The 16,049-nt window shown below is 45.2% G+C and overlaps 5 protein-coding genes across 5 annotated transcripts; 3 read left to right on the top strand and 2 right to left on the bottom strand.

The window, feature by feature from the left end:
- Positions 1 to 4: 4 nt before the first annotated feature.
- On the bottom strand, positions 5 to 1,118 carry LOC125770247 (exosome complex component MTR3-like). Its single transcript, XM_049439649.1, has 2 exons — positions 865 to 1,118; positions 5 to 802 (listed from the first exon to the last, which is right to left on the bottom strand). Exons 1-2 carry the CDS (start codon positions 1,028 to 1,030, stop codon positions 42 to 44), a joined length of 927 nt encoding a protein of 308 aa, XP_049295606.1. The 5' UTR covers positions 1,031 to 1,118; the 3' UTR covers positions 5 to 41.
- A 270-nt stretch (positions 1,119 to 1,388) lies between these two features.
- On the top strand, positions 1,389 to 3,675 carry LOC125770198 (glycoprotein endo-alpha-1,2-mannosidase). Its single transcript, XM_049439572.1, has one exon. It carries the CDS (start codon positions 1,768 to 1,770, stop codon positions 3,226 to 3,228), a length of 1,461 nt encoding a protein of 486 aa, XP_049295529.1. The 5' UTR covers positions 1,389 to 1,767; the 3' UTR covers positions 3,229 to 3,675.
- A 146-nt stretch (positions 3,676 to 3,821) lies between these two features.
- On the top strand, positions 3,822 to 5,919 carry LOC125770200 (mitochondrial-processing peptidase subunit beta). Its single transcript, XM_049439574.1, has 3 exons — positions 3,822 to 4,005; positions 4,202 to 5,416; positions 5,502 to 5,919. The coding sequence occupies exons 1-3, from the start codon at positions 3,937 to 3,939 to the stop codon at positions 5,640 to 5,642; spliced, it is 1,425 nt and encodes a 474-aa protein (XP_049295531.1). The 5' UTR covers positions 3,822 to 3,936; the 3' UTR covers positions 5,643 to 5,919.
- Positions 5,920 to 6,052: 133 nt separating this feature from the next.
- Positions 6,053 to 7,633, top strand: LOC125770260 (uncharacterized). Its single transcript, XM_049439664.1, has 3 exons — positions 6,053 to 6,286; positions 6,385 to 6,544; positions 6,612 to 7,633. The coding sequence occupies exons 1-3, from the start codon at positions 6,151 to 6,153 to the stop codon at positions 7,063 to 7,065; spliced, it is 750 nt and encodes a 249-aa protein (XP_049295621.1). The 5' UTR covers positions 6,053 to 6,150; the 3' UTR covers positions 7,066 to 7,633.
- Positions 7,634 to 7,704: 71 nt separating this feature from the next.
- LOC125770139 (exportin-4-like) lies at positions 7,705 to 15,130 on the bottom strand. Its single transcript, XM_049439457.1, has 5 exons — positions 14,129 to 15,130; positions 12,794 to 13,767; positions 11,204 to 12,725; positions 10,749 to 11,129; positions 7,705 to 10,673 (listed from the first exon to the last, which is right to left on the bottom strand). Exons 1-5 carry the CDS (start codon positions 14,177 to 14,179, stop codon positions 10,200 to 10,202), a joined length of 3,402 nt encoding a protein of 1,133 aa, XP_049295414.1. The 5' UTR covers positions 14,180 to 15,130; the 3' UTR covers positions 7,705 to 10,199.
- Positions 15,131 to 16,049: the final 919 nt, after the last annotated feature.

The raw sequence follows: 16,049 nt of genomic DNA, 5'->3' as shown, positions 1-16,049 counted from the left end.
CAAGTTGAGTTTTAGTTTCTATTTTATTCTCTTGCTTTACATCATTTATCTGCTCCCGAGCTGCTGGGAAGTGCACTATCGGCATTATCCTCCTTATTCTCGCCGTGTTCGCTTTCTTCGTCACTTTCTATCTCAAGCTCCCGAAGGTTAGTCTTCACTTTGCTCACCAATAAGTGTTGCACGATCGGAACCATGTCTCCACAGTTTGTGTTCAGTTGTTTACACGTTTCCCACAACATTTCGACATCCACATTTCCATACTGCCGTATTTCCGGCACCTGGTCCAACGTTGGCAGCTTTGCTATCATCACCAGCCCATGGTTATCTTCGGTGTATCCATCCATACACAACGTTTCTTCTTCTGCCGTAGGATCAACGATGATGCGGTTTCCTAAGATGCCGGCAGTTGCAGCCGTCACTATATCGAACATTGGAATACAGGCATCACTCAATGCTAATCCGGCAGCCGTTATTGCTACGGCTAGCGCGGATCCATCATCTTCCAGCACGTTTGCAAACACATCAATCTGCAAGTTAGGGAACAAATGCCGGCAAACGGATGGGTTGAGCGCGCTCGTCAATGCCGTTGCCATGCTGCGTTCGCGTGCATCTGTTTGTGGCGCTTTCCTCACCATCGAGGCAAAGGGAGAATACTTGAAATCACAATACAGTTCACCCAACTGGTTGAATTTGTTTTGCTTCGGTATTTCTCGCGGATCGAACACGGATACTATGACTTTGGTGTTACCCAGCTCCACATAAGCGGATCCTTTGGCCGTTGAAACTACGCCAATTTTTGCATCTAAAACAGAAAAGTCGCTTTATTCCTGTGAGCTTAAAGAACACAACTTTCATCGTACGTACAATACTTGCGGCTTTCCTGCAGCCGACGACCATCTTTTCGTTTCCCATTTTTCCCGATCGCCTCATTCAGTCGATCTTCAAACTCTTTCGGCGCATTTGCTTTGCAGTAAACCCGGTACGGTGTGGATATATCTGGTCCATTTATTCTTTTCGTATCTTGCGGCATATCGTAGGTGGAGTGTGGTCGCTTCTTCAAACAAACAACTAAACGTGCTTTCGTGCTCAGTCGCAATTGTTTTGTTTTCGAATTGTTCTTTCCCCTACAACTTCTATGACATTTGATGCGCTAGCGCTACCTCGCGGAATTGAAGTAAACCAATTCAAAAATTTTAAAAATCACAAATAAACAATAGAACAGTAAAAACATAACGCAACAGTTGCATTTAGACTAGAAATTGTTATAGCGGGTAACCAAATAAGTAACCAAAAACTCCATTAAGGAATGATTGAAACGCTATAGGATGAAAATGATTCCGAAAAGAATATCTACCTCATGCCGCGAAGCGTTTTTTGTACACCGATTTACAGCGAGAGCAACAGTTTCCGTAGCTCTCAAACAGTACATTATTAATTTGTTTACAAACATATTTATAGCTCTTTCGTTTCATTTGCTTTAAATCGTCGAAATATGCTTTCCTGCTCGCGCGTCTTTGCCGGAAAGGACACTATACCAGCCGAGGCACATGCGCATTTGTTCCTGTACATCCTTTATTTTTTTCCCCCATTTCCGTCCTATCCTGTTCAGACAATTGTCAGTTCTTCCATTAGCAGAACCATCGACAGATATTCCTCTGACTCTATAAACTCAATTTTAACTTTTCGCCCCAGTTATTGTGCAAAATGTACAACTCGGATAGCTCCGGCAAGTGAACTGAACTCCGCACAACCGAAAGCCAGCGAAAAATGGCCGTCTTAGGAATCCACAAGCTGAGCAGCATCAAATCGATGAAGCTGCTCGTCTGTCTGATCGGTGTAACTTCGTTCCTGCTGCTCATATTCTGTCTGTACACAACAATCAGCACGCCGGAAAAGGAAGTGGCCCCACTGTCATTGCCGAACGACGGCTACCAGAATGTCGTGTCCTACGAATTGCGGCGCAGCCAAACTATTATACCGGAGAAGTACAACGAACACCAGGTAAAGGCACGCATTATTCGGGACAAAATCAAGCGGCTGGTAGGCAACAACAACCCACACACTGCTACCGTACCTCCGTCGGAACATCGCAATCGAACCTTCCCGCTAAATCGCAACATACAGATCTTCTATCACGGCACGGTCGCATGGTACAAGCCGCGTCCGACACATCCTTCCAGCGATCGACTGATAGCTCGGATTTATGAAAACAATTCCGTGTCGTTTAAACCGAACGATGAACCGGTCATCAATACTGCATTCTATCCGAAGCGAAGATTGTACAACGCCAGTGAATCGATCATACGCGAACACTTCAACGAGATCCAAAACTGTGGCATCGGCACGATCATCCTTGGATGGCAGCCCAACTTCTCCGAATACTTGTTGCGCACGATCTTCAAAGTTGCGGATCAGTATGATCTGAAGATAGCGATTGAAATTCTCGACTACACGGACCGAACGATCGAAAGTATACGGAGCAACATAAAGTACTTTATCGACGGGTTTGGCAAGGGTCCTGCTGGTATGACTAGCACACTGAGCTACTACAATGTCTTGTCGAAGAAGCTCGAAATGCCACTGTTCTACATACGCAAAGCATATCGAATCACGGACTCGGAATGGAAACGGCTACTTAGTCGCAACGGAATACTAACCATCCGTGGGTCAAACTATGAGGCTACACTGTTGGCACATATCAGCTCCAAGGACCACAAGTCCATGATCCGGAGGGCCGGCTTTGACGGGTTCTATACGTACCTTCCGAGCAATGGAGCCAACTATGCTGCTACCTGGAAGAATTGGAATCAGCTGAAAAAGTTTGCCGACAGCTATCGGCTGCTGTTTGTTCCCACGATCGGGCCCGGTTTCTACGATCGCCGCAAGTATCATCGTAACGTGAATCAAAACCACGGCATAACGAACATCAAACGCTACCGATCGAACGGTCAATACTTTGACGTCGGATGGCGCACATCGCTGAAAAACAATCTGCAAATCATCACCATCAACAGCTACAACAATTGGGTCGATGGGACGCAAATAGAGGCGGCCATTCCGGTGTTCGGCTTTCGCGACTATCTACCAGGGCCACCGGAAAAATATCTCGACCTAACGCAGGCCTGGGTGGAGGAGTACATCAAGTACAAGCTGAACAACATCAAGCTAAACAAGAAAACGGAACTCACGCTGAATTGTTACGATTTCATTAACAGCACTATTTGTTAGGAATGCTACCCGCTGCAACTGGACAATGTTTCGTTGATCTTTCTTGACGGATCTGCAGAATAGTTCATGTATACTACGAATTGATAGATCTGGTTAGGATAGTTAGTCGTACATCTCGGTCCATTAGATTATGCTCCCTAGCCCTTACAGTGAGGGATACAGCAAGTAGCAGAGATGATTGTCGTGTATTTCAAAAACGTTGTACCAGATATCCAGTGTTTAAGTGCGCAACAGCTGATACCAAATTCAATGCCAAAGTTAGGACGTTGTCCACTCCGTAGCATAGCCGTAAAGACACACTCGCTAAGTAGTTTGTTAAATAGTTGAAACTATATTTTGCCAAACAAGAATTGTAGAAAGAGCGCATAGTATGTATGAATAGTGGGTAGAGTGTACATATATTTTCCAAAGTTCTCAATAAATTCATATTGAATAGATTTTAAAGAAACATCCCCCTGGCTCAACAGCACTCAATCGCTCAAATCCTCAAATAAAAACATCGCTTTCAAACGAGCGATTTGAAATAACATCGCCAGTCAGACAAAACCGCTGTCATCGTCTGATATCGTCGCATTTGACAACTACGTATTATGTAAATAGAATAAATTTGCACTTCCTACAGAACGAGCGAAAGAACCGGAGCTATTTTCCAACTTTTCACGTTCGATACTTCTCTGCCCAATCTACTGTACGGTTCAGCTGAAAACAATGGCATCGTTGTTGAAAATTTCAGCTGGCCTGCGGGCGTATAGCCGCAGCCATCAGCTGTTGTTGCGGGTAAGACCATCATACATAATCGCTGCTACGGAATAGTTTCCGGGTGTTGACTAATAGTGCCGATGATGAAATTCTAATTGCTTATATCTACTCCTTTACAATACCTTTGCTATTAGAATGAATCTCAAATGATTCTCAAACGCGATGCAAAACTAACTGCAAGAGTTTATATGAATATTTCTTTAATACATTTTAGCGCACCAAGGTCTCGAATGCTGCCGAATTCCGTGCCGCTCTGGTCAATGTGCCACCGACGGAGGTTACGACGCTTGGAAGTGGACTGCGTGTCGCTAGCGAAGATTCCGGTTCACAAACGGCCACCGTAGGTCTGTGGATTGATGCCGGCTCCCGGTATGAGGATAACAGCAACAATGGGGTGGCACACTTCCTGGAGCATATGGCGTTCAAGGGTACGGCCAAGCGTTCCCAAACCGATCTGGAACTGGAGGTAGAAAACATGGGTGCCCACCTAAACGCATATACATCCCGCGAACAGACTGTGTTCTACGCCAAATGCCTTTCCAAAGATATATCGAAAGCCGTCGAAATTTTGTCCGACATTATCCAGAACTCGAAGCTCGGCGAGTCGGAGATCGAACGTGAGCGCGGAGTAATCCTGCGGGAGATGCAAGAGGTCGAAAGCAACCTTCAGGAGGTAGTGTTCGATCATCTGCATGCGACCGCATATCAAGCCACGCCGCTCGGTAACACCATCCTCGGACCGACCAAGAACATCCAATCCATCGGCAAGTCGGACCTGCAGCAGTACATCGACTCACACTACAAGGCGCCACGTATCGTGCTGGCAGCAGCCGGTGGTGTCCGTCACGATGATCTGGTACGTTTGGCCGAACAGAACTTGGGCAAGGTGAGCTCCGCCGTAGATAGCAAGGCAGCGGGATTAGCTGCGTGCCGTTTTACTGGTTCGGAAGTGCGTGTGCGCGACGACTCCCTACCACTTGCTCATGTTGCGATTGCTGTCGAAGGTTGTGGCTGGACCGATCAGGACAATGTGCCGCTGATGGTGGCCAACACGCTGATTGGCGCGTGGGATCGCTCGCAGGGTGGCGGTGCAAATAATGCATCCAAGTTGGCTGTTGCCTCGGCAACTGATGGGCTATGCCATAGCTTCCAGTCGTTCAACACCTGCTACAAGGACACCGGTCTGTGGGGCATATACTTCGTGTGCGACCCGCTCAAGTGCGAAGACATGCTGTTCAATGTGCAGAACGAATGGATGCGCCTCTGCACGATGGTGACGGAGGGTGAAGTTGAACGGGCCAAGAACTTGCTGAAGACGAACATGCTGTTGCAGCTGGATGGCACTACGCCCATCTGTGAGGATATTGGCCGTCAAATGCTTTGCTACAATCGCCGCATTCCGCTGCACGAGCTGGAGCAAAGAATTGATGTGAGTGATTTGTTGAAACAAATATTGTACAAAATTTTACAATACATTAATCTTTATTTTTCATTTTATTTCATTTCACACACAGAGCGTTACAGCCCAAAATGTGCGTGATGTAGCAATGAAGTACATTTTTGACCGCTGCCCAGCTGTAGCTGCCGTAGGACCGGTTGAAAACCTGCCTGACTATATGCGCATCCGTTCGTCCATGTACTGGACCCGCCTGTAGGATGATTACGTATAACCAGTCCACAACATTTGGCGATTAGGAACCGGCGCCGGATTGCGCAAACGAAAAGAGACTCCAACGAAATGTAATCACATCTGATCTAGATGTGACTCACATTGTTGGACCGACTTGGAATGCTTTTTCCACAACGCTCCAATAACCGCCGTACTAGAACAATTACCATACGACGCTTTCAATTGTTTCCTTTGATTGTACAGATAGTCCAAATGGATTTAAAAGAAACGCTAAATTAAAAATTAAATAAATTAAAAACTCAGTCCATTTTATTTATTTTTTATACCATCATCAAGACATGTTGAAATACTTTCCAGATCGGGCTAACTTTACCCGTACCCGATGGCTACTTTTCGAATTTTACATCGTCCCCTCGCCGATCGCGAAATATCATCGCTCATTGCACTAATCAGCTGTCAACTGGTAACATCGCATCTGACAGCTACCATACAAATAGAGAAATGTTTACAGTGTTTACAAAATAGCCCCAAAAATGACCTTCGAAGACCAATTAATTGCAAAAGTTCGTGAAAATGAGGTCCTGTACAATGTGAAAAATGTTAACTACAGACGGAAAAACGATAAGGAACGGCTTTGGCAACAGATCGCATATGAACTAAACAGCTCAGGTAAACTATCCTTCCTGTTTCCGCAAGTTTGTGTCCACTGTCCACAACATGTATCAGAATTTTAAGCTTGCACCATTTACACATTCGTTTCCTTTTAGTGGAAGTATGCAAACGTCGGTGGAAAAGTTTGCGGGACAAATTCATCAAACTAAGCCGTGTGGAACAATCGGCAAGAGGAACATCGGATGAGGAACAGCCTAAAAAGTGGCAATACTTCGACAGCTTGACATTTCTCCAGGGATACAACAAAGCCTCACTGTTCGTAGTTATATTCTAATAACTTTTTCCACCATATTTCTATTACTGTATGTGCAATCTCTTTTAGCTCTACAAACAACTTCCTGGATAATGTGTACCTCAGCGAGGAAAGATATGTCGATATCAAGTGTGAACATCCGCTAGCACGGCAGTTTGTGCGCGATGACACCACGGTAACAGTCGCTGTGGATTGCACTTCAGGGATTGTGTCGGGCGAACGATTCACAACAGCTGATGCCCGTAATCTTACGACAGTGGCACAGGACACATTGTCACTATCCGGTGGTACAGGAAGTAGCAGCCGAAAACGTCAGCTAGATCTCATCGAATCAGAATGCATCAAAATCATACGGACGGCAGCAGAAGCCATGCAAATGGAAGCAAATTCCCACAATCGACGAAGCAGCACGCAATTGCTCTTTGAAGCATTAGCCCAGCGAATCGATGAAGCGAATTTACCGGCCAGCCGACTGAATGCCATCCAAACAGCCGTCACCAATCTGGTGTACTCGTCCTTATGAACGACAACGGGAGGACGGGAAAAATTAACAAATGTGTACTGTAAATGTGTACGTACTTTAAATTCGGACAGGTTAACTGGAAGCAGTAACCTTCCGGTTTGCAATACAAGACAAAGCTGCAATATGATGGAAATGTTTCGAAAGCAAACATTAAGTATCTAAATTACAAATACGTATATGACTTTTAAGGACGAAAGAGTTGCTCTAGTAGGGGAAACGTTGGGAAAAAATTTCTTTCCATTTCCCCAAGCAAACAAAAATCTCTCTCTTTGGCTATGGCAAGTGGCGAGGAAACGAAATAGTATAGAATAATTTTAGTATGTTACGTTATCTCTTAGCAATACACGTACGCTCTTTTTAGACTGCTTAACTATCGTTCGTATTAACGGCTTTACTTTGACCGGAACAGGAAAGGAGTAGAAAAGAAAGCGATGTTAGAACATCGCTTAGGTACGTTTACTTACGCTATTTGCTATTCGAATACCACAGCAGCAAACAGGTACAACGGTCTACAAAGATATAACGATTACTAAAGGCAATAATAAAACGTATGTTGTATGCTTTTGAACTGTGTCCGTATGACAACTGTTGGAATGGGTTTCTTTCCGATCTTCCTCGCTACAAGCACGACACAGAGACTATAGTGTTCGGTTAGCTTTGTTATTGATCTGTATAGCCCAATCGGTAAACTTTATTCTCACAATCCCCAGTGTTTGCTCTTGCTGCAGAAGCTGAGCGTATCGAACTTTAAAAATTTCCCAAAATCGAAGACGACACTGTTGCACATGTGCACGTCAAACACCCTTCACAGACGAAACGAAACACGTCCTCTTTTGTTTGTTTGCATACATATGTTTTTTTTTGTTTAGAAGTTTTGCATGATCATGAGATCATGGTTCACATAATAGATCGTCTAATGTTCAGATTGTTACCTTACACATAAGCGTGGTGCGCTGTTTTAATCCTCTGCTCCGTGATAGCGTGTCGTGTGTATTGTAATTTGTACTCAATCCGTTCTTGGGTTGTTTTTCTTTACCCTTTTACTATTGCTACCCTTGCAAGTGCGAGTTTTTTTGTTTGTTTGTTTGTTTAATTTTCCTAGCCTTGTAGTACATTCAGTATTAGCTTGATTATTCGACAAATGCATTTGAAAGAGTTGATTAGATTTGGATGTTTTCATTTGCATTCTTTGCGCTTTGCTTGCGTTTAATTCCCCCGGGGCATTAAACACCATCGTACGTACAATTTTGTAGCACAGATTTAATTTATCTTTGCACATCATTCCACTTGTGTGTTCCATCATTACATCCGGATGTCGGGATCCAGTAAAATAACATAAATTCTAACAAACAACATAATTCACGCGTGCGTTAAAACACACCACAGTACATAAACTAACTCTCTTCTCTCTGTTCCGTCTTTTCCGTTTCTAAAGGAATACATAATAACGTTCGCAGCAATAAACAAAACCAAAAACTTGTTCCCTGATACCATCTGCACAGATAAATCATTACACACCCACATTCTTCGCGACATACGGTCGCTTCGTTTGGCTTTTTCTAGTATCGTTCACATCACTCGCAGCATACACGTTAAATCATCCCAAAATACTTCATTATCATATCAAATCTAGCTATAATAACACCTGCACGACGTCTGGCTGGAAAAGGAAACGATCATCCACCAGTTCGTTACCGATGCATGGCCGCACGAAAAGGTGAATCTGTGTGGATCATCCGTGGTATCCTCGGTTCTATCATAATCGAATATCACACAGAGACAAAGCTCGGCAGCTTTATTGCCAACTACCAATCTCGCGCTAACTAAATTGTTCGTCTTATTCTCTCTATCCCTCACCCTGCTAACGCTGCTCGTCGGGGAACAGATGTGAACAAAAGGAAGCATAACGACGTAACTGAACACACTCGAAACCCAAACCGTTTCACTCTCTGCAGTTCTAGGGTGCTAGGACGTTTCCACGGTGCTTTTCCTGCTTGAAAACGAGTGCATCTTGTTGCATGTGTACTTATCTACAGAGCCACAAGGGCGTAGAGGAGAGGCAAACCAGTTTCGTGTGCGCACACCTTTCGCATATCTTTCCGTTCAGTTAATGAGAACTTTCTAACAGTATATTGCATTTCCCTCAAACACGATAAATAGTTATATAGGTACAGGAAGAAAAAACACGAGCATCAGAAAAAGAGTGCCGCTCTAAAACGCTCTAATCTATAGTCGCATCGTAAATAACGGTCTAATTTTGTTTTGTTTTGTTTGTTTTTTGTTCTTCTCTCGAACCCCTTTACATAGGGTGATACTGTTGTGTGCGTCGTATTGCAGAAAAAACGTGCAGACTTCGAAATACATTCTACGCTTCTATCTAACTTAAAATGAAATGTGGTGCACAAGTGCGATTCTTTTTCCAGTTTAAAATTACCGTATCACCGTTTTCGTGTAGATTTTTGTTTTGGTTTTTTTCTAATGCAAATAACACGCCATTCATCTTCCGAACGCGATTTTCGCATTTGCCAAACTCTTTTATCCGTTTCGTTCTTCTTTAGTTCTTTTTTGTTTCAAGCAAGGCCTGGCGCCGTACAATTGTAGTAAGCCCCTAGCTATCCTTTAGTTAAGTATTGTTCCACTATCTAGTAATTTGTATATAGCTTCGTATGAATTCCATCGAATCGTTTGTCATTTCATCGCACACATCCACCAAACCCACGGACTAGTTGCTCGTTAAACATCATAGCTAAAATTTCGTTTCTTACGCGCACGTTCTTATCCCTACCGAGCCAGCGATGCTAAACATTCTAATGTTCACATACAAAGACAAAAGGAACTGTACAGTGTGTGAGATAAACAAAACTCGTCAAATCAAGCGACGAACGACGTTGTTTAAAGTATGTTTTGCTTTATGCTTCAAATCCACAAACATTACCATAACGAGACAAAATAATTAAAAACAGAACAAATAGCAGGTCGTTTAACGTTTATCTTCCTTCCTTCGCGGTAAGATTGGTGTTACACTTCCCTCTACTAGTAGCGTGGATAAATTAGCCACATGCGGTTGAAATTCTACATTCACCACCGACCAATCAGTTTTACAATCCGTGCCAAAGTATGCAACAGACGCTTACCTACTTCTTATACATAAGACTTACCAGCGAAACGAAACGATCGTACCAGTCGACGAACCGGACCTTCATCAAGCGCAGGTTTATAAACTCTATCTGATTCAAGCGCACCAGACTTTCGCCAATCATCTCCTTCGCCTTATCCGTACTGCTGTCCACGTGCTCCTGCAGGAAGCTCTGTATCATATCCTTAAACGTTTGCGGAAAGCAACAGATCACGGTATACATGGCTTTGTACCAGTCAGTCGTGTTATTCCAGTCAATCTTCTGCCCGATCGTCATGTCCAGCATCAGCTTCAGGAAGGATTGCAGTAGCTGCGAGACTAGCGATTCGTTATTATTATGCAACCGGACGACCTGTGCAAATGCTTCGATAAACTCGACACACTTCAGCTCCACCTCGGACGTAAACGAGGTTAGTCCAAGCTCTACGGAGGCGACAAGTTGCTTCAGAAAGTCGGGATGTAACGCCGGTACCTACAATCGAAAATGCAACAAAATAAATCATCTAAACATCTCGGCTGTTGCGTTTTCCTCACTGCTTCAACCTACCACATGGGGTTTCGAATCGACAAAAGACGTTATAGTGATGTAGTACTGATAGCAGAGCTCCGGGTACCGGATCAAGTCGGTCGTTATCAGCGGCACTATGTTCGTCAGCCCGAAGATACAAACGTCCGACGCTTGTCGTAGCGTTTCCTCATCATTTGCCATCCGGCTTGCGCTGATCCCGTGAATGAGCTTTAAAATCAGGATCAAATCCTGCGGATCCCGTTCATTGTTGGTGGGATCGAGCGAAATACGATTGCTGTTGTTCTTCACGTACACACCGATCACGTGCATGCTGTACTGATGGAGAGCCGCACGTACTTCCTTCACCTCGGCCGATCGTTCCAGTTCGTTCAGCAACTCCAATACAAGCTCCACAATAACCTGCGAATGGACAGACAAATACACGCGTTACGTTAGAATAGAGAGCCGTAAACGCTACAGTCATCACTACGTACCGTATCATTCCGGTACAAAGACATGAACGTGCTGAGCTGCTTGCAGATGGGTTCGATCTCGTTGAACAGTGTCAGAATCAGATTGTCATACGCACCCTCCACGCAACCGATCGTTTCCTCCAGTACCTCGATCACCTTCTGCTTAAACTGTTCGCTCTGGTGTAGGTGAGCCTGCTGCTGTAGTGTAGTCTGCAACAAATTAAACTTCTCCTTCGTCCCCTGCACGATGCGCATTATGTACTCGCTGCGTATTTCTTCACCCTCTATACTGCCGCCGATCGTAACGAAGCCACGGAGCAGCTTACGCTTCACCGCCATAGGAAGCTCGAAGCTTTTCAGGTCGCATATCGACCGGAAGTATTCCGAGTTGAATATGGTTTGCGCACGGTAGCGGTTCCGTTGCAACGCCAGCAGCAGCTCGATCGTTTCCTCCATTACGGCCGGTTCCGCTCGCAGGTTCTGAGCGTTCAAGCAGATCTTATTTAGCAGATAGTTAATCACCCACAGTGCACCGGCCGTACCGACACCGAACGCGTTCGAGAAGATATGGTTGGCGGACGGTTCGTAAGCGGACATAACGTAGGTACCGCACCAATGGCGCAAAAACCACATCGTTGTAGCGCTCAGCTCGGGACTAAGGAACTGGTACATGCGCACCTCGATCGCGGTCTTTTCCAGCTCGCACAATCGAAACCCGGCCGCCATCAGCCGTATTACCGGATCTACGTTCGATTCGGCGTTCGGTATCTCCTGGATGTCCTGGTTCGGTGAGGCCAACAGTTTCAAGCTGTTCGTCACATCCGTTGTCCCGGACTCAACCTGTTGCTTGCAGAATGTTAAAATCGGTTCCGGTATCATCGGCGTTTCACCGACCGATTCCATCGCTATCACGTGCCCGCTGATCAACAGCAGCCAGTGCAGGTCTTCGAACAGGTTCTCCAAATTTACCCCATCGGAAATGGAAAGCGATTGCATTGAGTGTAGCATGTGGAGTTGTGTGCCCAGCTTTCGCGTACGATCTTCCAGCAGCTTTGCCAGCAAACCGAGGGCATGCTGCAGTATCTGTCGACCGAAGAATCCCATAACGGTCAGCTGCTCCTTGAACCGTTCCCGGTCCGATTCCTCCAGTTCGGTAATTTCGTTCTCGCCTCCTTCACCGTCCCGGCCCGTTGCCCCGCGTATGCCCTGCGGTGGAGCCAGATGGCACTGGACGTACTTCTCGAACATTTGCATTATGTAGGGAAGCATCGGTTCAATTGGGTAGTTCCGTTTGTCGTCGAAAAACGCCAACCATATGCCGAGCATGTTGCTCAGTGCATCTACGTAGAGGGCTTCGTCCGGTGCAACCGATTCTTCCGCTGCCGACTGTTCGAAAAATTTCATCGTCAGCGTAAAGCACTGCTGCATGGACGCATCGAACAGAGAGTTCGGTAACATCTTCAGCATATCCGTAGGCAGAAACTGGAACAGTTTGCGCAGGATTAGCGAAAAACTGTACGCTTCCTTGTCTTTGAGTTCGATACTAAAATGGGAAAGGTAATTTCAATCAATAAAGATGTCGCTTTTGTCGCTTTTCGGCAAAGCTCTTACTTAGTCATTAATGATAGAAAGTGCGTCAGATAGTTCGCCAGATAGGACATACTCTCGTCGATGTTTTCGGTTATGATAGGTCCACGAAGGGTGGACAGCTGCAGAATGCATGTCAGTGCTTTCGGCTGTAAATCGTCTATTTCGCGCAGCTTCCAGTAAGTGTGAAAGAACACTTCCAACACTTTCGGGTCAAAGATTACACTCTTCCATTGGGCCTGCAGACGAAGTGGTGGAGCGTGCAGCGCCTTCGTGACCGTTTCCGACGTGTCAATGATGCTTTTGGACAGCGAGTGACGCACTCGCACGTTCCGCAGGTTGGGCAGCAGAAAGCCCCAGGTCAGTACGGTTTCCATCACAGTGAGTAGCTGCTTGAAAAGGTACATCTGCATGCTGTTGGCCGTATCGAAGCTGTTCACGATGGTGACCATTGCCTGCAGCGTCATGCAGAATGTTTTCAGCAGATCCGAATCTTCGAACTGTTTCTTCGCTTTGAAGTGCTCCAGCGTATTGAGCCCGGTATCATCCGAACGTACGATGTTGCAGTATTCTTCCAAAATGGCCAACATAATGCTGCAGCTTAGAATCTGTTGCTTCAGTTCACCCGATGTCAGCATTTTTTTTGTTTCTTCCAAAATTTGGCCACGTTCCGCACCGTGATCTTCCAGGCTGGCGCGCTTGATCATAATGGCCACTACCTGCAGCAGCTTGTCCCGTATGAATACCGGTACATCGCGCTGGATGACGTAGTTTAGCAGATACTGACGTAACGAGGCACGGTCCTGCTCGGCGATAAATTTCCACTCTCCCACCACGGTTTTCTTCAGCACATCTGCCGCTTCAAACAGTACCAAATCGACGGACGACTTTTCCAGGATCGCCTGACACAGCGCGTAGGGAGTTTTCGTTTTTCTGAAGCTGGTAAAAATTTGCTCCGATTCCTGGCGCTGCTGGTTTGTGATGGAATTCGGCGGAGCCTAAAAGGGCAAGACGTGGAAGGAGGGATGGGGGAAAAAACGAAAAACATGAAAAATTATTACTACGTACGCTAGCCGCTGTCGGTGGAAGGGCCATACTGTAAACAGTCGTTAGTAGAAAAGAGATGCAATCAAAACAAAGAAATGTTTGCTTGCGAGAACGCAAAGGACTCTTGGATTGGGATGAGCGCTGGGCGGAGCAAGCAAAACAACGAACTATCGATTTTATTTGCGCCGAGCAGACCCCATAACAACACGCACCGCGCACGCATTCCAAGGTCCACGGGTGTTCCTTTGTTTTTCAACCACCCCTTGCCCTTTTGATGATTTTTTGAGGATTTCCATTTACGATTCCACCTACCATAATAATGTGGGCCGCCGTTTCGAGATTCTTCAGATATGTTTCGTCCATCGTTGCAGTGATTTTTCACTTTGCATCAAGATTTGGGCGAGGATTCTTTCATACGACGTGGGATTTGTGTCTGTGTGTATGTGTGTGTCCTTCCCGAAGATCCTCCCGCGATGGTCGGTCGTCGAGACTTTTTGTTCACACAATGCACGAAGGCCAATTTCACCACCGCCGCCGCGATATCACCTGTTTTTTACACCAGTCTTTGCTAGTTCCTTCGTGCACAAGCTGAAACAGTAAAATCTAAAGCGCTTTTTTGACCGTGCGTGACTTTTCACACGAAATCAACAACGGATCTAGCACGCCTCGAAAAATTGTCTTCGGTCGATCACGACAAAGACGAACAAACGGTATGCCTCCTTCGTTCGTGTACGCACACCCCGAATTGCGCGGCTGTTGCTTCGCGATACCTCCCTGGCAGTATATGCGTTCCTCGGACGGTTGCGCTTTGTACTAGCAAATGAATGCCCCACGCAGCCTGCAGGAAGCCAATTCACATAGCAAATGTTTATATTTTCTCACTTCGTCACAGATTTCACCAACCGGCAGGTGTTGATTTTGTCCAAAATGGGCAACAGAAAGGTCCGGACCACAACCATTCGCTGTGGCAATATGCAGCGCCGAAGTTTGACGTTTGAGAACACATTAAACGAAATCAACACTGCAAACAATACATAACTTTTGGGTGTTTTGATGGAATAAATGGTGCTTATACAAATTTGACAAGCTGTGTTTCATTCTGAGCAAAAATTGTACCATTTCCTCATCCTCTTTTCAGACAATTTATGCAGGAACTTTTAAATAAAGTGGTTGTCTTGCTCCCTACTGTCAAAGAAGCGCTGACCAACCGAATGACACATAATTATTGAATCAACCCAAGGTTAATAGATCCTATCTTCAACGGGCAGGTACGAATCTTATTAAATTCTTTTGAATTACGCAATAGCTATAAAATCTCGAAGCACAATTTTATTACTTTGCGTAATAATTGTGTTAAATGCATAACAAAATCATTTCTACAATTGGACTTGTACTCCCAGTTGTATAGCGGCGAAACGCCTATATGAAGCTTGAGGTTAGGGCGAAAAACAAAAACGAAAAAAAGAAATACTTTTGAACAACAAACGAACTCACGCCCAATCTGACGTTTTGTATGAGTTTCGGCAAAAGTTGCGTCCTATTTTTCGTATACCGAAACGATTTCCGCTATTTGTTCCGACAATCAGTCAGTCTCGTCCAAACAGCAGGAGGACTGCAGGATTTTTGCTGTCATCGTGCGGATGTCTAGCAAAAAGCTCAATTTCAAAATTAAAGCAAAAAAGCTTGTCACAGCCGTTGCCACATTATTTTTTTTATGTGTGGCGATCGACCGTCTTTTTTTTCTCTTGCTTGCTCCTGCTAATTCTAGTATTTGTTCGATTCGCGAGTTCTGTTCTGCGCTGGTGTGTCTTGCATCGCGTTCGTTCGTTCGTTCTGCCTTTGGCTTGTCGGTTTGTTTCGTTTTGACTAGTGGTATAGGATTTAGACCGTACTATTATTTCAAGGTTAGGGTATCCTCGCGTCATGTGCGCAAGGGTAAGTATGATTAGTCATATACGGGAGTGATATTGCCAGCTCGCCCATGTGTGTTTTCTGCAAAGATAGTAATGGTAGGAAATATCGGGAATCGATCCCAGACTTACATTTGGAGGCAATTTACCGTGGTGTTTCAAGCGTCCGCGAACCGATGGTACCAACAATTTGGCGCCAAAAGGATTGATACGGACCAGGTTTTGTTCTACGTGCGATGCTTCGAACGAAGTACCATCAGCTGTTCTGTTATGGTTCTATTGCCGGTGATGCTTCGTGCGCGATGCATCAACATGTTGTGGAC

The sequence above is a fragment of the Anopheles funestus genome, chromosome 3RL, assembly GCF_943734845.2.
Source record: "Anopheles funestus chromosome 3RL, idAnoFuneDA-416_04, whole genome shotgun sequence".
NCBI lineage: Eukaryota > Metazoa > Arthropoda > Insecta > Diptera > Culicidae > Anopheles > Anopheles funestus.
This window is presented reverse-complemented; position numbering and strand designations above follow the sequence as displayed.